General features: G+C 41.1%; 2 protein-coding genes across 10 annotated transcripts in view; one reads left to right on the forward strand and one right to left on the reverse strand.

Moving 5' to 3' along the window:
* Positions 1–13,196, reverse strand: part of MTRR (5-methyltetrahydrofolate-homocysteine methyltransferase reductase) — a 29,846-nt gene extending 16,650 nt beyond the window's left edge. Inside the window, exons 1-7 of one of the 8 annotated variants that reach the window (XM_078365689.1) lie at positions 12,515–12,567; positions 10,451–10,604; positions 9,198–9,287; positions 8,537–8,730; positions 7,200–7,353; positions 5,274–5,391; positions 2,332–2,698 (exon numbers count right to left, since the gene is read on the reverse strand). In XM_078365689.1, coding sequence (XP_078221815.1) covers positions 2,332–2,698; positions 5,274–5,391; positions 7,200–7,353; positions 8,537–8,614 — 717 coding nt within the window. In that variant the 5' untranslated portion in view covers positions 8,615–8,730; positions 9,198–9,287; positions 10,451–10,604; positions 12,515–12,567. Of the gene's footprint in view, positions 1–2,331; positions 2,699–5,273; positions 5,392–7,199; positions 7,354–8,536; positions 8,731–9,197; positions 9,288–10,450; positions 10,605–12,046; positions 12,591–13,059 lie in introns of those variants that run through there. The other 7 variants (XM_078365688.1, XM_078365687.1, XM_078365683.1 and 4 more) reach the window with 7 other exon arrangements.
* FASTKD3 (FAST kinase domains 3) lies at positions 12,693–22,535 on the forward strand. Of its 2 annotated transcripts, none has more exons than XR_618146.5 (7): positions 12,693–12,762; positions 13,826–15,287; positions 15,913–15,998; positions 18,702–18,876; positions 19,885–20,075; positions 20,393–20,507; positions 22,358–22,535. XR_618146.5 is itself a non-coding variant. In XM_002806633.7 (7 exons), the coding sequence occupies exons 2-7, from the start codon at positions 13,850–13,852 to the stop codon at positions 22,448–22,450; spliced, it is 1,977 nt and encodes a 658-aa protein (XP_002806679.5). In that variant the 5' UTR covers positions 12,693–12,762; positions 13,826–13,849; the 3' UTR covers positions 22,451–22,535. The 2 variants fall into 2 exon arrangements, 1 of the variants encoding a protein (XP_002806679.5); XM_002806633.7 differs by having other exon boundaries at positions 20,006–20,075.
* The last annotated feature ends 1,000 nt before the right edge of the window (positions 22,536–23,535 follow it).

Here is a 23,535-nt window from a genome sequence, read left to right on the forward strand (position 1 = left end):
GAATTCTTGGCCTATGAGGTAAGACCTAGCATAGTGAGGAAGGCCAAGAAGATGATTCTGAATTTGATGCCATCTTCTTCCCCAACCACCAAGACAGAACATGAGAAACAAAATAGCTTCCTGAGAGAAAAGACATCCTCAAAAAGCTGAGACACAGGGGATGGTCTCTATCATATCTTCACTGAATTTACCAGTTTCATCTCTGCAAAAACCATGCAAATCCTAAGGAATGACATCAACTACTGGAGACTCAAACAAGTAACAGGTCCGCTGTAGCCTCCACGCAAGGTGGTTTCCCTTGACAGAGTAGACTGACATGGCCTCATGTACCTGGACAACGGTTTAGTCAAAGTGCTGCTTCCCAACCCTATCCCTAAAAAGGACCAGAAACAGTTCACTTGGAGTCCGAACAGACAATTATGCCCCAGGGGTATAGTAAGTGCTGCCTGCTGTTGTAAGAGTCTGAATAAATGGGGAACACCTACCTGCAAAGCACCACACTAGCCTGCTCTATCAGGGGCACTGTGCTATCCAGACCTAATGAGCAATGAGGAGTGACCAGAACAGTGGAGTCTCTGTTAAGACCCATGCCTTATGCAATAAAGAGCCTGCAGTGTCAGCAAAATTTTTAGGGTTCAAACAGTTTGATGCATGTCAGGACATCCCCTCCCAAGTAAAGGCCACACTAGTGCACCTTGAACCTCACTTGTCTAGAGAGAAGGAGAAGCACTGCTAAGTCTCTTTAGGATCTGTGGGTAGCACATTCCACACCTGGGAGGACTGCTTACACCCTAATACCAGGTGACAGAAAAGGCTACCAGCTTTGCGTGGGGCTCAGAGCAGGAGAGGGCTCTACAGCAGGTCGCAGAGACGGTGATCAGTAGCAGGTCCTGCCCCTGTACCACACAACCCAGAAGACCCTCTGGTTATTGGAGAGAATACTTCCACATGGGAGAAAGATGCCACATGGAGGGGGCTGACTGAGGCCTCTGAAGAGACCGTGTCGCAGCTCAGCTTCTGTGCCCAATCCTGCTTCCATCCCCTCTGTGCCTCAAGGCGATGGTCCCAAGAGGATGCCCTATAAAACATTCTTTTTTTCCCCATTCTTTATTGTCTGTACATTATTTTATGATTATATTGTCTGCCTTAAATACTTCAGATTTGTTAAGTCTTTTAACTACATTACTAACAACTCAAGCCTATTTAATGACACTTTCTATTAAGAAAAACACACACAAACTCTAAACAGATCTTCCTCCTAACTTAAAACTACTAGTCAAATTAAGTATTCTCTAACCCCACTGCCATTAACTGACCCCTGTGGCTCCCAGATGGGGCTACTCGCTGGTGTGTCACCATGCTCTGCTCCCACCAATCCAGGCACACGTTGTGTCTGTTCCCAGACTAGCCTGAGATATGCTTATTGTAATTATCTCACTTAAACAATTCACAAAATAATGAAGTACAAGTGCAAAAACAATAGCCCACAGTTGTTTATACACAAAATCACACTTATATGAAAGCTTTAGAAAGACAGCATAAATGCTAAAAAAAAAAAAAAACTGCTATCACGCTAGGTGTTTACAAATAGTGCTAATATACTAGAAAGATGCTGCATCCAAACTATTTCTTAAATGTCCAAATCTTATTTTCGTTAAAAAAAAGAAAACAGGAAACTAAACACAGTAATAGCTGCAGTAAGGGTGTAGTTTTTGTAAGAAAATTCCATCTGGAACTGCAAACAGCCAATCAACAGTAAGAGGGCAAAGAGCGGCTACTCTGAAATCCTACTTTCAGCAGGTTAGGGACGGTTTCGGGGCACCACACACTGACTGCGGGGAGAAGTCAGCTGCAACCTGATACTCAGCTCACTGCCCACACAACTTACCACTGTTAGACTCATCTAAAGAGAGAAACCAAGTTGTTATTTTTTCAAAATAATGATGAAACTAAGCTCTTAACTATTTACTTCATCAAATACAGAAACAGTAATACAAGACCTTTTGTAATACCTGAGTGGGAAAACTTTGTCTGAAAGGGGCTAAATGCCTTAGGCTTTGTACTTCATTATTCTGTAAATTGTTTAATGAGGTAACTGCAATAACCACTAACTCTGCCACTGTAGCTCAAAAGAGGTCACAGACACCAACTAAATGAATAGGTATGGCTGTATTCCAGTAAAATCTATTTACAAAGGAAAGGAGATGGGCCACATTTGGCCAGTAAGCAATAGTTTGTTAACCTCTCCTCTAATGTGATAATAAACCCAAAGCAAACATCCATGATTAAAGAACATCCAAGGCATTAAAAAAAAAAAAAAAACTTGCTTACCTGGCCAAGAGGCTCCTGCAATTGTACCTGTAAATATTCTGGGGGTAAAGCAGGAACATTCAGAGAAGCTTGTGAGAGTGGGGATACTGAACGGCTAAGAGAGGACTCCAAGTCTTCAACTGAAACACTGGACTGATTGCTGTTCACTACATTTTGCTTCAAAACCTCAGGATCCTTTCTTCCCGAATCATCCAATCTCAGAAGCTCGACTTGAGATTCAACGTGTAGCAACTCTGACTTCACAAGGTCTGTCCTTGCGGAGGCATGTGACGCCATCGGGAGTGCTCCACTTATCTGCTCTTGTCTAAAATGCTCTCTGAGGGCTGGCCAGAGTCCAGCAATCCACGGCTCCACCACGAGTTCTAAACTGGACAGTAGCAACAGAGGAAACACAAAACCAATGCCTAAGTTGTCCATCTGAATGCAGAACAGGAGAATGGCAGTCTGTCCATCTGGCTAAGTATGCGCTTGTTAGAAACGCTATGAAGACCATTCGGAATACGAAACACGCTTCGTGATTAAGCTTTTAAAAGCTAGGTATATTATGTGCTCATTAGCACTGTGGCTGAAAACCTATGAATACGTACATAGGTAAAAGAAATGAAGAGGGATATGAAGATATTCTAGCAATAAGATGATAAGGATAGAATTCCTCTTCATGTCCTAGAATTGGTAAACTTTAAGAAGATACAATTTTAAACAGGCATGCTAAATTCTGATAATGCTAATAGAACTTAACCAAAATCCAAGGCTACCATAATGCTGCAAATGATCATTCCATCAATCAAATACACCATTTTTTTTTTTTTTGCCTAGCCAATTTGCTGACATTTTTCCTAGATTAAATTATCATCAAGAAATCACTATGGATTAATGCCAAGTTCTTGGTTAAATCAATAGTTAAAGCCTTTCTCTCAGTCCTAAACAATTTTTTCCTTTTTTGGCAAAATTCCCAGGGAGGCTGACCACAGGAGAAAAAAAAAAGCAATCATCCTTTGGGAAAGCTGAATTCATCATTAAATACATTTCTTACATGTGGCAGTCCACCTACCATTAACAAAGTATGATAACAACAGCATTCCCTGAACAGACAAGTTTAAGTAGAGTCAGTGGATAGGACCATGTCAGGGCTGTGGAAATAACACCACTTTTACTCACAACTCAAAGGAGGTATTAATTAAATTCTAATTCATAAAGGTAATGAGTATCCAGAGCAGGCACAGTTCAGACCTGTATCTCATGACTCACGCCGTAATTTCATCATGCTCAGTAACTGCTCATGTGGTACACAGCTCAAAATTCAGTTATACATTATATATGTCCTGAGGAGCCTTTGTTTATAAAATTATAGGTTCAATAATAACAGCTACATTTAAAATGTCCCTCTCATAACTCAGAAATATTAAGGTGACAATATGCAAAACCATTCACAGAGCTAGCATTCACTGAGTGAACTTTAGCAACTTTTATGTAGTAAATGAATGAATGTCATTTACTGCATGACAGGCACTGTTCTAAGAGGACATGTATTAATCCATTTGATCTTCCTACAAAGCTTACACAGTAAATAGATTACTGTTATCTATTGCATAGAGGCAAAAACCAAGGAACAAAAAGCTTAAGTAATTTGACCAAGGTCTCAGTTAGTAAGTGGGGGATGTTTGAACCCAGGTATTGAACTCAAATGTGCAATCATAACCCCATGTAGTATGGTGGTACATCAAGCAAGAATGTCCTGAAAATCATTTCAGAAAAAGAAAAATTCAAGTAAGGTAGTTAGGCTGAAAAATCTAAGCAGTGTAGTCTACTGAAATCTATGGTCAAGAATTTGAATACCTACACCAGTAAATCAACAGAGAAAATGAAAGCCGTTGAAGAGAAGTGAAATGTAGATGAGGGATGGGCCTGACAGATGACATAAGCATCACATTAACAGTTAAACGTAGCTCATACAAGACTAAGTATTTAATGTCACTGAGCTTCTGGCAGAAGAAAAAAGCTCAATATAAAGGTACAAAGCTAAAAGTGAATTCACAAGGAAATGTCACGGAGTTTTGTCACAATCAAGAATATGTGTGCTGGGATATGGAAAAAACCCACAGCATCACAGCTGAAGGGAAGATGAAACAAGTGGGCACAGGGGTGGATATACAGTTCAGTGGAAATATAGCATGCCAAAAAGCAAGACATTTGCTGAATTTGTCATTTTCTCATAAACAGATTATTGAACACAGTGAGTGAAATTTAATACATGCATCTAGTGGAAAAAAATTCAAGGGTGTATGCTGTTATTTGGCTAAAATAGTTAAAGGCTAAATACATTATAGGACAATGTCTGTAAGACCACTGAATAAACACATCAGGATGATTTGAAAGGTGGCACACCAGGTGAAATACTGAATTGTAAAAACAGTAACAAAAGTAATGAAAAGACAAAGTAAATGTCCGTATATGTGTGACTGGCATGATGGCAAATGGCCATTCAGAGGGTAGAGTGCGCCAAGCAATGCCGTCTGCAGCGAAGGCCCATAGACCCATGTTCTCTAACAGGGAAGAGGCTCGCCAGGCTACCTCCATGTGAAGAGACCAATCTAAGGGCTCCGTGTGCACAGCAGAGAGAAGTGCATGCACTATTAAAGTCCCTAAAAAACGTGGTGATTTCTGCAAATACCTACACTGTTTAAAGATAACTGTACTAGCACCTTTTCTAACTCTTGCCATTAGCATATACTGAGAAGGATGAAACAGACACAAAAGAAAATCAGCAAAATAGTCAAATCAAGCTCTGGCTGACTCTCATGGGTCCTAAAGCTAAAACAGCTAACGATAGTAAAACATGAGGAAAATTTCAGAGTTAAATGAAAAGCCAACATGTTTTATAAATTAACAAACTTTCACCATGTAGACGGTTTACTGGAAGAAACAGAGAACACAGCACTTACCCTACACAGTCATCAGCGTGTCCAGTGTCATAGAAACGCCGGGCTCCAAGCTCTTGAAATCGTTTATCAATGATTTTCCCCCCATTGCAAAAGTAGGTGTATTCTGAATTCCCGAGACCTAGAATCCAAATACATAATTACTGCACAATAAGGTTGAAATGTAAGGACATAAAGAATAGGTAAATAAAGTATCGAAAATGATACTATTCCATGTTCTTATGGATGGAGTCAATAACATACAGCTTCACTTTTACTCTCCTTGAGTAGTACCATGCATGCAGACAATTTTTTTTTTATTTTACAACATAAAAGTACCAGACATAATGAAACAAAATTCTTACTGGCCACTGTTGGAAGAAAAGACTTCACATTTTCATCCCCATGACTACGTGTAAAAATATAGAAATCTTAAAACCAGGATTGGACAGGTTGCAAAACCACAATATCTGTGATCTGTGCGTTTTTCTGATACTGAGCAGGGGTCTGTCAACCACAGCTTCTAGGCCAAATCCCACCCACTGCCTTTCTTTGTAAACAAAGGTTTATTAGAAGACAGTCAAGTCCATTTGTATACATATTATTTATGACAGCAGAGTTGAGCAGGCCTGCAAAGCCTAAAATATTTACTATCTGGCCCTTTATAGAGAGAGTTTACTGATTCCTGATACAGAGAGGTACACCTGTCATATAAATAATCATAATAACAATGTGCTATAAATGTTTCTGTGTTGGGGAAATTAAGAATTGTTCTGTCTCATGGTAAAAAATTAACAAATTCCTCAGCTGTTTAGTCATCTCCGTGTTCTTTCTCTACAACAGAGTGAGAAATGAGTGGTCCCATACATGGGCCTAACATTGACTAGAACAGTGGGATAGGCTTCTGTCTTTTCTTTCTTTTTTTTTTGAGATGGAGTTTCGCTCGTTACCCAGGCTGGAGTGCAATGGCGTGATCTCGGCTCACTGTTCCTCCGCCTCCTGGGTTTAGGCAATTCTCCTGCCTCAGCCTCCTGAGTAGCTGGGATTACAGGCACGCGCCACCATGCCCAGCTAATTTTTTGTATTTTTAGTAGAGACGGGGTTTCACCATGCTGACCAGGATGGTCTCGATATGTTGACCTCGTGATCCACCCGCCTCGGCCTCCCAAATCTGTCTTTTCTTTATACTTTTTTTGAGAGATTTTCAAACAAGTATGTATTCTCTCTTACCCTCTTCAAAAAATAATCCTCAAAGACAGGTCAATACAGGTCACAAGTCAGGAATGCAGACCTTCAATTCCCCTCTGCTATCATATTGTGCAGTACTGATCCTTGTGACCCTTTAATATTTTTAAACTGTGCTTCAAAGAGTCCTATATCAGTTTTCTTTAACCTGGGATACATGTTAGAATCACCTGGGAGCTTTTAAACATAAGGATGCCAGGGCCCTACCTTGAAATAATGACATCAGAATCACTGGAAGTGGGCTTAAGTAATAGAAATTAATAACAACTTCCCTAGCTAATCCTGATACGTAGCTGGGGGATGAAAAGCACCATTCTAGCAGAATAGTTCTTAAAGAAATTATCAAAATCACTTCAGAGTTTTTTGTTTTGTTTTGTTTTTCTAAACAAAGAAATGGCATGAGGGGTTGCTCCTTCACAGACTGTTTTAGTAGGAGTAGGATGAGGCCCAGCCACTACTATTCTGAAAATGTTTCATGGCTGCATCTGAAGTGTAGCTTTAAAACACTGCTCAAGAGGTTCTGCAGAGGTGTGGCTCTGGGGAAAGAGTCATAAAAGGTAGCACATTATATGCATTTATATACACTATATATACAATATTTACATTAAAAAGAAAACCTACCTAATCACACTTCATAGTTTTGAAAAATAATCCAGATACCAGAGATAATAATATATAGTAAGATCAGAAGAGAGAGTCCATTACCCAATAACCCATACCGCAGGTGAGCAAAGAAATCAACCGGCAGTGTTTTGTTCTGTATTTCCTTAACAAACTTGCGGGCTGTGTCTGGCGGGTCTCCGGTGCCCGTGGTGGAAATCACAACAACAAGAGGAGCTGTTTCGGTTTTTAGGTCATACTACAAAACAAGGATATCAAGTCAAGGACCTAACACTACAGACGTTTTTGACTTAACACAGCAGCAAAGCAATTAATTACCTTAGTTTCCTGTCTTGTATTTCAATTTTCCTCCTTACCAGGTTTTTTGAGATGTATGCCAGAGTGACCAACCCAATGACTAGGTGCTCTCAGCTTAATCAAGTTTCCTAATGCAGGATTTCATTCAAGGAAACCATGCATCTGATTTGCTAATGCTCAATCATCAAGAGGTTGGGAGGATTAACATGTCTTTCTCTTATGTGGTGTACCAGAGGCAGAGACCAGAAAGGCAGAGACAGGACCCATCCCAGGTATCCATCTAATCTAGTCTTTCATTTTTAGAAAAATCAGAGGAAACATGATATAGTCAACTCTTTGCAACTAAGTCATGAGCCAAATATTAACATGAGCTCTAATATGCAAAGCAAACCAGCCCTTGCATATTAGATACATAAGCATTCAGGATTAACATGGCAAGACATGGAAGTCACAAGCAGAATACTGTGGTAAAGAAAGACAGCAATAAAAACACACCAGCTCTGACATCTTCAGCAAAACATAAAACCAGCCATGTGTACTGCATGTGACACTAAGGCAGAAGGACAACAGGGTATTTAAAGCTGGGAAATGAAGTGTTATCCCTTCTAAATTAGGGACTCAGCTATCAAGAACCGCTCCTTATTCCCTCAGGTTTCTAGAGAGCTGAGAATATAATTAGCGATAAGTCTAGTTATAAACGCTTACAAATCATGTTTCTTTATTCTTATTCTCATGTTAAGTTTAAGTATTTCAAATAAAGCACTTCCCTGTCCTACTTGCAAAGACTCCACAAGCTCTGCTGCCGGTGAACACCGTCTAATTTGGCTCCAAATAATTCACTTTATTTTTCATGCTGGTAATAGAGTTAACGACTTGAGCTAACTTTTTACCAAGGCATTTAATGCTTCCAAGAGTCTGCACAGTTGTGTGTTAAACTCTGTATGCAGAGTTTGTGTAAGTAATGTCAGTCCCTTTAAAAAGGACTATGTGAACTAGGAAGGAGATTAAATCATAAACAGCTAGAGAAGCCCTTCAGTCAGGGAGGACAAACAGCATGACTAACTTGGTGTTAAAAAAAAAATTCACCATTCATCTGACTGTCAAACACCTGCTGATCAACTTACTGAGGTCAACCACAAGGGGCCAAATACTGATGTCTTTGCTTCTGTCCGAAGTAACAGATTCAGATTACATTGCATCATATGGCACTGCGATGTGAATTTAAGTTACTGTAGAATGACAGGGCCTGCTGACTGGTGGTCTCGTCTGGGAAGCTCCTTTTTCTCTAGTGTCTCCCTCCAGAATCACCATGGCAGAGCTGCATATAGGAACGAGGTGAGCCTCCTATGAGCTGGGTTTATAATTCACTTCAGCTGCGCGCAGTCTAGCATTCTGAACTAGAGTTTCAGGAAAGCCCAGAGGTGGTTGTGTAGTTGAGTGAGAGAATACTGGCAGGGCAGTCTCTCGTGGGTCAAGATAGCCAGGGGGAGACCTATATTAATTCTAGCTAAATTATAAGCTTGCTTGGTTCAGAGTACACTGAAGTCTATATACCAAACTAAACTATATTACTGGTGCAGTTAATTAGAAATCAAGCAGTAACAGGAAGCCTAAGGTGAAGACCATTTGAGAGCACAGTAACACCGGGGAACACCTTGGGGTGGCTGCAGAGCAGGCAATACTGCTCTGGTCCCATGAATGCCTTCTCAACATGGAGACTGCATGAGAGTCTCATAAAGAGGGCTTATGCAAAGATCTCTGAGAAGGGAGGCAACATCTACTCACAAGATCTGGGAGCTGCAGATGGGAGCTGGCAAGGAGGAGAAAAGCACTGCAGGGTGGAGATCACTGAACGCCCCAGGCTCTGCTTAGGTTCTGGGAATATAAGGTGATTTTAATTGCTCTATGTCCTCAATGCTAGGGAGATAAAAGCCCCCTGATGCATAGGGTGTAGTCAGACTGGGTGGCTCCTCACAGGCTATACTTTGGATGTAGATGCACCCTGGTAATGATCGGTGATGAACTCAGAGTACTAGTTTAGCATGTCTCAGAAGAATCTCAAGTGCTGTTAAATGCTCAGAGCAATCGTTTAGCATGTCTTAGAAGAATCACAAGTGCTCCCCCCACTTACCTACCCCTTCACCCTCCCCTTCCATGCCCATAAATTCAATGAGATTATGCACATAATAAAAGTGTTTGGAGCCCAGAGCTGGGGCCAAGGCATTTCCCACTGTTGCACTGATCCCCTGGACCCATGCCATAAATTCTACTCTTATGTCTGTCTTTATTTCCTCAATCCCTCCTCACCACAGGGACTAAGGACACCCACATAGGGGTTGGGGCTGGTACCCAACATCTCTGAAGTACTGAAGTGATCTGAACTGCTTAGTGGCTGGCACATTATCTTGTGGTATAAAGCCCCTGCCAACTGTTAACACCTGAATTGTCTGCAATAGTGTAATCTGGAGGTGGCAACCAAAATAAAAGAACACAGGACTGTAAAGTTGCATATACCTAAGGCAGGAACTTCTGCAGAGACTTAACTTAAACAACCAGTCCCTGAAGAAACAGCCGAGTTTCACCCAGATCCCAACACTGCTATTTTAAATTCTATTTCACAAAAGAATCTAGGCAGTCTTTCATTAGCAGGAACTCTAACAGGAATGGCAAGGCCTTTCTTTTGGGGAAAAAAGTGGGGCACTGAGATTCATGAGGCAGAAAGCACACCTGAGCACTCACACATCTCACTTGTTCTCAACAGCCACCCTGTGAAATAAGCAAGGCATATGCTCCTTCTGCCATGTATAGTTAAGGAGTTGCTACTTGCTTCAATTTGAGGCCATTTTGTCTAATTCAATTGCACACTTCTAAATTTAAAAAAAAGGCTGCTGAAATCTTACCATACTATTGAACAAAGAAGTTTCTGTTAAAAACCAAGGATTACCTGGTGGTGGTTAGCGTTCTTTTCATAACCATCACTCCCAACCAAAATTCTTCAAAGCACAGAACAGTAAAACCCACCGAGTAACGGCTCTCACCTGGTTGGACTCACTAATGCAGTGAAGATCTGCAGAAAATCCATGTGCCACAGCTTGCTCACATATTTCTTCTGCTATGGCCTTTGCCTGTCCCTGCTGTGTAGCATATAATAACAGAAACCTCCTCATAACTCCAAGACATGTAACAGTGAAGCTGAAAAATGGGGGAAAAAGAGAGATGGTCTCTTTCATGAAGTAGTAACACACACATGTGGGTATGAAACAGTCTTTTCTAAATTTGTTTTTAGCACGAATCTTACATGAGCCTAAATAAGAATTCATCAAATTAAGGAGAGTATAGGAATGAAACTCTAATTCCATGGCTCGAAATCGGAATTACTTGGGCTTGAATCTGGTTAGTTAAGTGCAACCCATTAAGGCAAGCTCCCCAGATGATCTTTAACACAGCCCCTTTACCCCAAAAATGGGACTATTACCATCTACCTGAAAAAGGATGCAACAGAGGCCAAGAACCTGAAAAAAGCTTAGGCCACAGTATCGCTCACCAGTCTTAAATATCTGTTGCCTCTTTTTTTAAAAAAAGTAAAGATTATATTCAAATGATAGGATTCTTGGTTCCTATTTGATCCTAACATTAAACTAATCAAAGTACTAAAAGTAACAACGTATTTTCCTTTGTTACTTAATGCAAATCGAAAATATGTGAGTGGATGGGCATATAAATGCGACTTGGTAAAAGTCCCATAAAACTGCATCCCTCAACCATACCTCGGCTTTCCACTGAAACTGCTCTCTGTAACCCTGATGTGACAGGCAAGCAGTCCAAACCCACGCCATCTTGGCCCCTGCGGCTTGTAATAAGTAACTAAGGTTTGTAATTTCCACCCTTCCCAGGCAATGTGTAAACTAACACTTATCTTGACTTCTGTGAACCACTTAAGTAACAATCGGAATGTCCTAAGTCCCCTGGCCCTCGGAATGTCCGGAGCCCCTCACCCTCATCTTCACCCAGGAGGTGATCGACAGAATCACTCACCCCCACCCCCGCCCCCGCCCCTCACCCTCACCCCCCGAGGTGGTTTACGCGTATAAAAGGTCTTGACACCCGCCCTTCGGGGCCACTGGTTGGAGAGACAGGAGTCCTCTGTGGCCGCCAGCAATAAAGACCCTGCAATTTGGCATACTTTTGTGTTGGTGTTGACTTTCTATGCTCTCTCCAGTACAATATACACATGCAAGCGCACATAAAGAATATTTCCAATCCACTTAAACATTTTACTAACACACGTTTTTCCTGAAGAGATTAACAGTAGTAAAACACAGATTTTTTTTTTTCCATACTCATCTAACGGCTAAAACTGGAAGACTGTCAATTTGTAGAGACAGATTTAAACGGTAAACCAAACCAAAATCTTGGTTTTTGGTGAATGAACCGCCCAGAACAGCACCGGACATAAAACAGATACTCGATAAGTTATCGGAATGAGTGAATAAACAATATAAAAACATCACACGTTTACAGCTTACAGAAAATGGTGGAAACGATAATGAAAACCTTATTACAGCTAAAATTTCTATCACTTCCCATGAAACACACACATCCTGAGGGCTTCCCAGGATCAATCAACCCCTCACCCCTGCTACTGGCCCACAGCCTGGAACCACCTTCCCACGACTCTCAGCGGAGGCCGGGGCCCCAGCAGGCCCAGGGGCGGAGCAAAGGCAGTAGGCAGAGCTCACAGCCGCGTCCCGCAGGGTGGGCGCCCGGAACGTCCCCGGTGCATGCCCCTTCCCGGCACGCCCCACCCCGTTCCTCGCGTCTCCGAGTGCGGTTTCCCTAGGCCTGTAAAGCCCCTAGAACAAAGGCAGAACAGGCGGAGGGCCCCACACCCCCCAGGACCTCCCCGAGCAAAGGCCGCGCGGGGGCCAGGCACGCGCTCCCGGCGACACCAAGGCCAACGCCAAGCCCGAGCCTGCGGCGACCCCCAGAACCCGTAGGAACCACGGGCGCAAGCTCCCCACCCCGGGCCGCCTCTCCCTCGGCATTAGTGCAGGGCTGGCGGGCGGCCGGAATCCGGGAACCTCAGCTACCAAAGCGCTCACCTGCGCCCCGCCAGCCTAGCACTAACCAGCACAGCACGACTTCCACCAACCTTGAGCCAGAGCACCCGGACGTAGCGCCCTGCTCGGTACCTAGGACCAATGGGAAGTTCCGCAGGGGACCTGGGCCAATCACATTGCTCTGCCGTGAGCCGTGAGCCGTGGTTCCGCCCCGCCCCGCGTTTGCTACGGAGGCCCATGAGGCCCTGGCGCCTCTGCGGCCACCTGGAGTGATTGGCGGGCAGTGCGGGGTAGGTGTCTACGCGGGCTCTCGGCGCGGTTGGCCAGGCTGGGTGTCAAAGACCCCGCCAGCTTTCCCTCAGGCTGCGCCGCCCGGCCGGTGCCTCAGCGCAGGTCCCCGGGGCGCTGGGTTTGGGTGTGCTTGGCCCGCGAATCCCTTTCAATTCTAGGAGGACGCGCCTCGGGGCTCCCCACCTGTCTGTCCTGCACGCTCGTGTTCCCAAATACCCCCGCGGCGTCTTTAGGTCTGGACTGGCCGCCCCACCTTCTCCCTTCACAGATGTACGCTTTGCGTTTTCTTTTCCTACCTTTTTTCGATTCCCTGAGTAAACCGTTTCCTTCAACCCTAACCGTCTCCAATCACCGAGGGAAACTGACAACTCAGGGCCTTTCCGGCGCGTTTGTTTTGAGACACAGTCTCGCTCTGTCACCCAGGCTGGAGTGCGGCGGCGCAGTCTCCGCCTCCCGGGTTCAAGCGATTCTCCTGCTTCAGCCTCCCGAGTAGCTGGGACTACAGCGATGCCACCACATCCAGCTGATTTTTTATTTTTAGTAGAGACGCGGTTTCACCATGTTGGCCAGTCCACGCGTTTTTACCCTTGCCCTGCCCTAACCTCTCCTCATTTTGCCTACTCTACCTGTTCTTGGTTTGTTTGATTTTTATCGAAATGCAATTCCTTCCTTCAACCAACGTTTAAGAGCCACGCTTAAGCGCTGCACTGCCTGAGTTTGAACCCTAGCTCTGCCACTTAACCACCTGCATAAACTGGGCAAAGTGACTTTGTGCTTCAACTTCTTCCTTGTGTAAAAAGACGGTAAAGGTACTTAATCTGTGCAGGTTAATAGAATACCTACAACCGTGCTTAGCAAGTGGTAGTGATTGTTATTGTTAGATGTCAGCCACTTTTCTAACTCTAGGATGCAGAGATCTTGCTCCTCCGGTATTCATGTTATCCATCCTTTTTTATCCGTCCACTTTTTTTTTGGGTACTCGTTTGTAGTTTTTTCATAAACATCGATGTTGGATCAGTCATGTTTTCAGTATATTTAACCATGTCTTTTTAAATTGTTTAGTTATCAAATTGACAATCTGATGGCATGGCTTTAATCACCTTGAGGAAGAACCTTTATCGTTTATCTGATTTTCGGATGCATGGAACTCTGGCTACTTTAAAAAGTCAACCTCCAACTCATGTTCACAAGGTAGTCAAGGACTGTCCGTGCTCTTGGTTCTGTTCACAACAGCCTGAGCCTTTCAAGGTCAGGTTCCATCATGCCCGTTGTAAAAAGTTTCATTTGGAAAATGGAAATGACCTTCATCCACTCAGGGGGCCAGTATTCTCTCAAGTATCTGACTGGGACAGGCTTGACCAAAACGTTAAAAATCAGGACAGTCAGAGGTTTTACAAGAGATTAAGCAACTTGACTTCATCAGAAGAAGTGTTAAGTTTTATAAGCACGATGGAAACCTTGCCTGACACTGTGGCAGCAGGAGCTTTACAACGAATCTGTGAAGTGGAAAAAAAGGATGGTGATCAAGGGCTGCCAAAAGAAATACTGGAGAATAGCATCTTTCAAGCTTTATGCTTTCAGTTTGAACAGGAACCCTCAGAGCTGTCAAACACTAGTTTGGTGACTGCTTTGCAAGCTCTGATTCTGTTGCATGTGGATCCTCAAAGTAGCCTGTTACTGAACCTGGTGGCAGAATGCCAAAATCGTCTCAAAAAGGGTGGCCTGGAAGTTCACAATCTTTGTATCCTTGGGGAAAGTCTGATTAGACTGTACAGTCCAGGTTGTGAGATACTAGAACTGATTATAAGTCAACTGCAAGGTGAAAAATTGGAAACATTTACCCCAGAGGATATTGTGGCCCTTTATAGAATCTTGCAGGCATGTGCTGAAAAAGTGGATGAACGCCAGCCATTTTTAAATAAGATAAACAACTTTTCCCTTTCAATAGTTTCCAATCTGAGTCCTAAACTGATGAGCCAAATGCTCACTGCCCTGGTGGTTCTTGATCAAAGTCAAGCACTTCCTCTGATTATAAAATTGGGCAAATATGTCGTGAGGCATATCCCACATTTCACTCACAAGGAGCTTGGGAGAGTCTTGGAGGCGTTCATATATTTTGGGCACCATGACAGATTTTTGACAAAAGCCCTAGAGCAGCATGTAGCTGCATTCCATCTCACCCTGGATCCTGAAGTTGTCAGCAGAGTCATGGAGTACTGCAGTAGAAAACTGATTCTTTCAAAACGCATCCTCAGTGCAGTCGCAGAAACTTTTGTTTGCCAATCAGAAAAATTTTCACCTAGTCAGATTTCTACATTAATGGAACCATTTGGAAAGCTCAATTATTTGCCACCAAATGCCTCTGCTTTATTTCGAAAGCTGGAAAATGTGCTATTCACTCATTTCAATTATTTTCCACCCAAAGCACTATTGAAACTTCTTCATTCATGTTCACTTATTGAATGCCATCCAGTCAACTTTATGGCAAAAATATTCCACCCTTTTTTCCTTCAACGGCTGCAAGGTGAGTTGGTTATAACTTCTGACAGCTGGAAAAAAATTAACCTTTGTACTGGCGGTGGTTTCAAGTCACTTACAAAGGCAATGCCTTGCCTTTATTTTTTCTTCCATAGTGATAAGATCTTAAGTTAACAGATGCTGGTGTAAACACAGCAAGCTAGGATGTTGCATAGAGGGAGGAAAGCTGTCTCAGATAAAGTGACTTTTGCCTTAGCTGAGAAACTGCAGCATTCTTATGAGATATGGTGAGGTGATGGCAGTGGAACTAGCCACATTAACATGTTAGAACTTTTGATGAATGAGCAACTGGATCTTTTTTTTTGAGAGAGAGAGGGTGGCATTGTTCATCTGAATTCAAGGCCACCCAAGTATTCACATTTCCACTAATTCTCTGAACATTTTTTATCTCTTTTAATTGTATTCCGTAGCTAGGAACTTGGGTTCTTGTAAGTCAGTTTCATCCGTGGCAAGAGGGGGGCATAATTAATTCTAACAAGTTAATTTCATAGTGTCATTTAAAAGTACAATACTTCTGTCTAGCCTGTGTAAGGTGATGTTCAATGTTCATGATGTTCACATACATATTTAAAATTCAGACATAACTATGACTGGGATGCTTTCTGTTTCAGGTGAAGAATCTCATTTGGACAGACTGAGTAGGGCACAACTGACCCAACTTTTTTTAACCTCTATCCTAGAATGCCCTTTCTATAAGGTAAAAGCATGAACTGTGTGTGGCTTTATTTCTTTATGGATGCAGTTTCCTTTTGTCTGCCCTGAAACTTTTCAAGTTCCTTTACTTTTGATCTGTCTCAATAACCTCATGAAAAAGCAGAATTTCATTTACCTGGAGTTAGTTGCCCCCAGATAGGCTTTTCTTTGATAAATTGACCCCATTTTTATGTTCTTGTTCTGGAAGGAACAATTTTCTCTGTGTAAGATTTCTTAGGAGGTTGTATCAGGTGCTGCAGGCATGTGTGTTATAGTATTTCTCCACTCTCTCTGAAGGTTTTATAGGGTTTTAGTACTAGGTTTAGTACTAGCTTTCCCATAGCTGTTTGTTATCAAAGCGTGAATGTCTGGACTCAACAAATACCTAAATTATTTGCAAGTGCGGTACATTTTTAAGCCAAGCTGGAAGTTTCACCTTTATCTAATAGAGTTTAGTTTACCTAGAGTTTGCTCTTCCCATAAAGTACTATAAAGATTCATTCTAATACCGATCACATTCCTTATGTAGCATCAGAAATAGCATACTAGACTATGTCATTCTTTCTCTGCTTCTCTATACTTAATTCTGAATCATAGTGTATCTGATTTTTTAAATAAGGTATAAGAATGGAAAATTACCTCCTTTTTAAACAGCTTAGACAGTCCTAAGTTATATAAAGATAAATAATAATTTACCCCAATCTCTTAACATCGCTAAAGGAACAGTATTAGAAGCAGTTTCTATGCCCAAATGTATACAGGTACATAAACGCTGTCTGTTTTTTCTCTTGTTAAGGAATGAGACTGACTCAAAGTACAGTTTGCTTTTGTGCCCAGTATATCATGGACATTCCTTGAGACCAGTGCACACAGGTCACATGCATTCTTCTTAGAAGCTATGAGATTTCATGGTGTTGATTCCACTGTTGATGCACTGTGAGGTTTTTTGCCAACTTTTGTCTCCATCAGGAATGCTGTGATAAACATTCTCGCAAATCCTGTCATACTGGAGCCTTGTTGTTTTTTTCCATATATAAACAGGATTCCTAAAGATGGGATTACTAGATTGATCTCTGATAGATACTGGCAGGTTTTTTTTCCTTAATAGTTATAGATGTCACATTTCCTCAGCAATGAATGAAGGTGGCCATGTCTCCGCCACTTCTATTACAGTGTGTTAGTCTCTTTCGTCTGTGTTACTCGACTAAATGAAAGAGGGTATTGTACCATATATGTAATTTGCATTTTAATGAGCATTAATGAAATTTAGCATATTTTCAAATATATGTTGGCCATTTACATTTCTTTTGAATTGCCTTTCTACACTTTAATTTATTTCTGTTGGATGATTTGTCTTTTTTTAAGGACTCATTGTAAAACAGATATTAACTATTATGAATGTTGTACTTATTTTCCCCTTATTTGTACTCCTATTACTTTTGAATATTACTTATGATGTATTTTTAAATGTTCTGTAGTCGAATCTGCCTTTTATGACGTCTGAGTTTCCTGTCTCACGAGCATGAATATTTTACAACATTTTTAAAAATGATATATTTAATATTTTATATAGATCTTTGATCTAAAAATTGAATTTAGTTTTACTATTATTTTTATATACATATTTTAATTAACAAATAAAGTTGTATATACTTATTGTGTTCATGTTTTGAAATATGTATACATTGTAGAATGGCTATATCAACCCAATTAACATGTGCATCACCTCCATATCTATCATTTTATTTTGTGGTGAGAATATTTAAAATGTACTCTCGCTGGGCACGGTGGGTCATGCCTGTAATCTCAGCACTTTAGGAGGCCAAGGTCAGGAGTTCCAGACCAGCCTTACCAACATGGCAAAACCTTGTGTCTACTAAAATACAAAATATTAGCTGGGCATAGTGGCACGTGCCTGTAGTCCCAGCTACTCTGGAAGCTGAGGCAGGAGAATCGCTTGAACCTGGAAGGTGGAGGTTGCAGTTTGCTGAAGTCGTGCCATTGCACTCTAACCTGGGTAACAAGAGTGAAATGCCGTCTAAGAAAAAAGAAAAAAAGAAAGTACTCAGCCATTTTCAAGAACTCGATACATTCTTATTAACCGTAGTCAGCATGTTGTACCACCTGGAATTTATTAGTCTGTAATGGATGACAGAATTTTAATTTAGTTCTTTTCCAAATCTGTTTTCTAAATAGATAACCAGTTTTCCAGCACTGTTTATTATATTGCTATCCTTTTCTTCCTAAGTTGGAATGTCACGTTTATCATATTTTTCCACTACAGATTGAGTATCCCTTATCTAAAATCCTTGGAACCAGAAGTGTTTCAGCCTTCAGCTTTTTTCATATTTTAAAATATTCTCATTATATTTACCAGTTCAGCATCCCTAATTCAAAAATTTGAAATCCAGTTTCTTCTTGCTCCCTCCCCATTCCTTTTTACCTTCCTTCTTTACTTTTCTTTCTATTTATGGTAACCAGTGACTACTTTAAAAACGCATATAAAAGATAGTTTGAACTATTAGACTTGAACTGTAACAATAGAAGTTTGTGTTGTCATTTTGAGAGAGATGCCTGTCCCAGTTCCTAAAAGTATCATGCCTGTAAGGTAATGTTATATCAAACTTTTCTACCTAGGTAACCTTCAGTTAATTCTCTGGTTTTATATCTCATTTTCCTTTCTCATCTTTGCACATATGATTTTTAGGGTCCAAAACTCCTTCCTAAGTATCAAGTGAAATCATTTCTTACCCCATGCTGTTCCATGGAAACCCCTATGGATTTTCATCTTTATAACTCTGTGAAGATTGGGCTGATTGACCTTTTAGGAGCAAGATTATATTTTGCTTCAAAAGTGTTGACACCCTATTATTATACAATAGGTAAGTAGTATAAGGAGTTTTGTTGTTTTAAACCTAAGCTTTCTATTTGATTTTGGAGATATATGGGACCTAGAAGCAATAGAAGGTCTCTGGAAATGCAAAATGGAATGGTCCCCTCCCTGAAGGCAATTTGAAGCAGGTTAGCAGAACTGTAGAGTCAAGACTGTCTGGGTTTAAGTCTCACATGTTAGCCACACAGAATGTCCTGGGCAGAATATTTAACCTTTTTCTGCTTGCTTCTTCCTCTGTAAAATGAGAGTAATAGTGATTTCAAAGTCTTATTTAAGGGCTAAATAAAATAGCACCTGGAACATAGGTAATGCTCACTAGTTGTTAGCTACTACTAAAACCTAGGCCTGCACTGTCCAACTATAGTAGCCACTAGACTATGTGGCTATTTAAATTATTAAAATTTTAAAAAATTTCTCAGTCATATTTCAAGTGCCCAGTAGCCATATGTGGCTCATGGCTGGCAGATTGGGCACCGCTGTTATAAAGATTTCCACATCCCAGAAATTTCTCCTGGACAGCACTCCCAGTTCTCTGTCCTTAAAATTCTCCTAAATTGATGAGTAGAAGAAAGCCATCTCATAAAGGACATCAGTTCACAGGCTTCAGATGGTCACTTCTCTTTACAAAGGGCACTGCAGTTTACCAGAGGGAAGGACAGGGAAGCCCTCCATGCTCGCCGACCAGGTGTCCGAGTGCAGCACACTTTCTTGGCCAACTGTGGAGGCACTGCGAGTTGGAATGATGGGAGTTCTGAGTTGCATAGATGTCTAACGGCTTAAGGGTTTTCTTCGCAGTCTGGATTAAAGGATCTCTGCCACCTGTTACAAGGGGAAAGACAAAGCATGCATGGTTTGTGCCGTACCCCAGGTAACTTCAGAACACAGTCTGTGGTTTAGTGTTGTTGAGCCTTCTTAATTTAAGGCAGACTTGATTGATCATAAAAGCCAATTAAATTACAGTTCTCACCATTGTTTGGTTGTGGTCATTACTTTGCAGCCTTCAGTCCAATTGACCAATGCAATGTGGAAGGAATCAAAACAGAGCAAAGAAATGAATACAGGAAGATAGTGTTTGTGAGGGTATCACAAGAGGAATTTTTCCTTTCTTCTCTCACCAGATGTTGAGATTAAATTAGATGAAGAAGGATTTGTATTGCCATGCACAGTTAATGAAGATGTCCATAAAAGGTACAGAAAAATGTTGTGTTTTTCACATTACAAGTCTTACTAAGGCTAATAAGCAGTGGTATCTTTTTCTTAAGAAGGTGAAAAAAATAGATACGATTCTAGAAATTAAAATACTACTTTTCAGAATGTCATTTTTGGAAATTCCTTGTAATATTTTATAAATGTTAATATTAATAAGATCAAATTCACGAGGTATTTGAAAATAATGTTTGCACATAGTAGTAGCCAAATCCCAAATAAACTGGCAACTAAAATATATAGTAAATATTTTGGATTATTTTAAAAATTAAGTTTCTTTATTCTTTTTGATTTTTCAGGATAGCACTGTGTATTGATGGTCCACAAAGATTTTGCTCTAATAGCAAACACTTACTGGGAAAAGAAGCTATTAAACAAAGACACCTACAGTTACTCGGTTATCAAGTTGTTCAGGTACGATTTCACCTATTTTTTTTCTAAAAGGAAATCCTAATTAAAATTTGTTTTTTTCCAGGTGAATGTTAAAAAGTAAACGGGCCGGGTGCCGTGGCTCATGCTTGTAATCCCAGCACTTTGGGTGGCCGAGTTGGACAGATCACGAGGTCAAGAGATTGAGACCATCCTGGCCAACATGGTGAAACCCTGCCTCTACTAACAATACAAAAATTAACTGGGCGTAGTGGCATGCACCTGTACTCCCAGCTACTCGAGAGGCAGAGGCAGGAGAATCGCTTGAACCTTAGAGGCAGAGGTTGCAGTAAGGCGAGATTGTGCCACTGCACTCTAGCCTGGCGACAGAGTGTGAGACTCATCTCAAAAAAAAAAGTAAACTGAGGCACAATAACATCTTAAAAAATTTTATGAAACAGCAGTTAATGAATTGGACAGCACAGAAATGGCTTGCAACCACATGAGAGAGGCTTTTATAGGAAGAACACAAGGACCCAAAGAATAGACTCGATTGGTTACAGTTATGTATTCTGGTTGCCTTGTTTGAATTATTCTGTGAACAGTTTGTAGTTATATAATTATGAGTTTGTGAGATGCTTCTGATTGGTTGAGCATAAGTTCTGTTTTTCTCTAGTAGAAGCTTTTACAACAAATATCCCAAATTAAATTGTGCTTAACATTTGCTCTTTAAGCAATGTGAAGCTTATTTCCAAGGCCTTACTGGCTTGGTCTGCTCAGAAATTTTCAGGCACAGGCTCCATTTTAATTTACGTTAACAGTGGACCACCAATCTTAGGTCTAGTTTAAATAGCAGCGTTGTTAATTCGGCTTAAATCTCTTGTCTTACACTTTGAAATACAGCATTTTCAGAGCTTTGATTTGTCAAAAGTGGGGCATACCTATACTCATTATAAGCTATGCTTATCTCTGCTTTTAGAATTACTCAATTGTTGGAATATGTGTTCTGTTTTAATTTTGCCTTGATTTAATAAATAATAATGGACAAGATAATCCATTATAATGAGGAGCTTCACCAATGCTTCCTATTTACGACCTTTTCAGTGTTTTCACTGTAGGTAATGTAATAAGGTCTTATGTGAGGGCTCAACAGTGCATGTGAACGAGAGCTGCCCTAATTCTCTAAGCTGTCTATACTAGGCAGCACTCTGATTTCTTATCTGCCAACTGTGTTCTCCATCTTGCACCTCCCCAGCTGAGTATTCCTAAAACGAATCATGCCAGTGTGTGCTCAGAAGCCTTCATTGTTTCTTTACTGCTAACAGAATAAAGTAAAAACTTCTCTACATTTTAACATTCAAAATCCTCCGTGGTCAGCCTGCAGCCAGGCCTCTGACATGTGGACACTAGCCGGCCTCTCTGCTTCCAGCTGAGCAGCTCTCTTCTTTGAGCCTCCGGCTCTCTCTCTGCCCTGCTGCATCCTCCAGCTCTCTGAATACCTTCTCTCCAGCAGTTCGTCAGCATCCCCCTCATCTAGTGAAATGCCCACTCCCTGTCAGCACTAGATCACCAACCTACAGCTTGTTTTTCATATTTATCGTGTAATTTAACTTGCCACCTCAGTTGTAAGCTCCTGCAGAACCAGGGATCATGTTTAATTCTTATTTACATATTCTACATATTAATTCAGCAGATATTTACCAAGCCCCTTCTCAGTGCCAGGCACTGTTCTAGACACTGGGGGTACAGGATGAAGAAGCTGGTTGGGAAATTTGCCTTCCAGGAGCTTACATTCTGCTGTGGGGAAGCCTGTAGGAAACAAGCAAGGTAATCAACAGCCAGAGTAACCTCAGATTTGAAAGATCTTAACCAGTTTTACTTTTCTACCTTTACAGATGCCCTATCATGAGATTGAGATGCTAACAAGACTCGAATTGGTGGAATATTTACAAAGAAAACTGTTTTCTCAAAACACTGTTCATTGGTGACAAGAAGGAATACTGGCTTCAGAACTCCAACAGTGAAAGAATTTGCATTTTTGTGGAACTGAATATTAAAAAAAGAATATAATGTGAATTAGCCACTTTGCAGAATATGTTCTAGACTGGTGATCTGGAAGGGTCTGTGGTTTTCCTTATACCATGTGTATATTTGTTGTGGTAAAATTTTAATTTTAATTTAATACCAGTGTCATAGATACTTTTTATACATCAAACAGTTGATCATGTGCGATAAAGAATTCAGTGAATAAATGTTATTTTAAAAAAATGTTTTGTCATGGTTACCTGCTAAGTGAAAATAGTTTGCTCTTTAGAGACCTTTTATTTTCCAGCAGACGGAAGGAAGAAATTTGGTCTCTTTGTATTCCGTGAGTGGAAGTGAGATGTACCGTAAGGAAAGGGAGCAATGAAAAACAGAGTACGGTGCTTTGGATATAAATACTGTGGAATTACACAGAAACAGTCCTTTAGTTAATACGATATGTTAGTGTGGGAACTTTTTTTAATCAACATAGAAAAGTGGAAAACCAATCTAGGTAGGCTTTTTGGGGAGGTGTTTGATTGTAGGAAGGATCTTCTAAATTTTAGATCAAGAATGAATTAAACTGTAGTTCGTTGCAGAGGCTTCATTGCCTGCTTACAGTCAGGTTACAGTTTCAGGGGAGAAGAGGACAATGAGGCCGACTGGAGTCGCAGAGCTCTGGGGTTGGACGCTCAGGCTTCACCACCGAGTAGTGCTGTGACCTTGGACCGGGCAGCTGCTGCGTAGTGTTCACCGACTGTGCTGAGCGCATGCTGAGCACTTCAGCATGATGCTTGTGTGGCTCTCACATGCCTTCTAATTTAAGTACTGTTCCTATTTTACAGAGTAGTGGCCAGCTCAGAGAGGGTGGATGCTCTACCTGATCATTCATCATGAGTGATGAATGCCAGATTTGAATCTGTCCCTAAGAAGCAATAAAACAGTGCTAAAAATTTAGGTTCCGGAATCCTACAGCTTGGGTTTGAGTTTCAGCTTCATCGCCTGCTGTGACGTTGAGCTTCAGTTTCCTGAGAGCTACTCTTAACATTAG

The sequence above is a fragment of the Callithrix jacchus genome, chromosome 2, assembly GCF_049354715.1.
Source record: "Callithrix jacchus isolate 240 chromosome 2, calJac240_pri, whole genome shotgun sequence".
Lineage (NCBI taxonomy): Eukaryota > Metazoa > Chordata > Mammalia > Primates > Cebidae > Callithrix > Callithrix jacchus.

Excerpts from the sequence above, each read along its gene's own strand:
- FASTKD3 (XM_002806633.7), top strand. The coding sequence starts at position 13,850 with ATGGCTTTAATCACCTTGAGGAAGAACCTTTATCGTTTATCTGATTTT. Across the intron at positions 15,288-15,912 it reads TTTCCTTCAACGGCTGCAAG|GTGAAGAATCTCATTTGGAC; the intron begins GTGAGTTGGTTA and ends TTTCTGTTTCAG. Across the intron at positions 20,076-20,392 it reads AATGAAGATGTCCATAAAAG|GATAGCACTGTGTATTGATG; the intron begins GTACAGAAAAAT and ends TTGATTTTTCAG.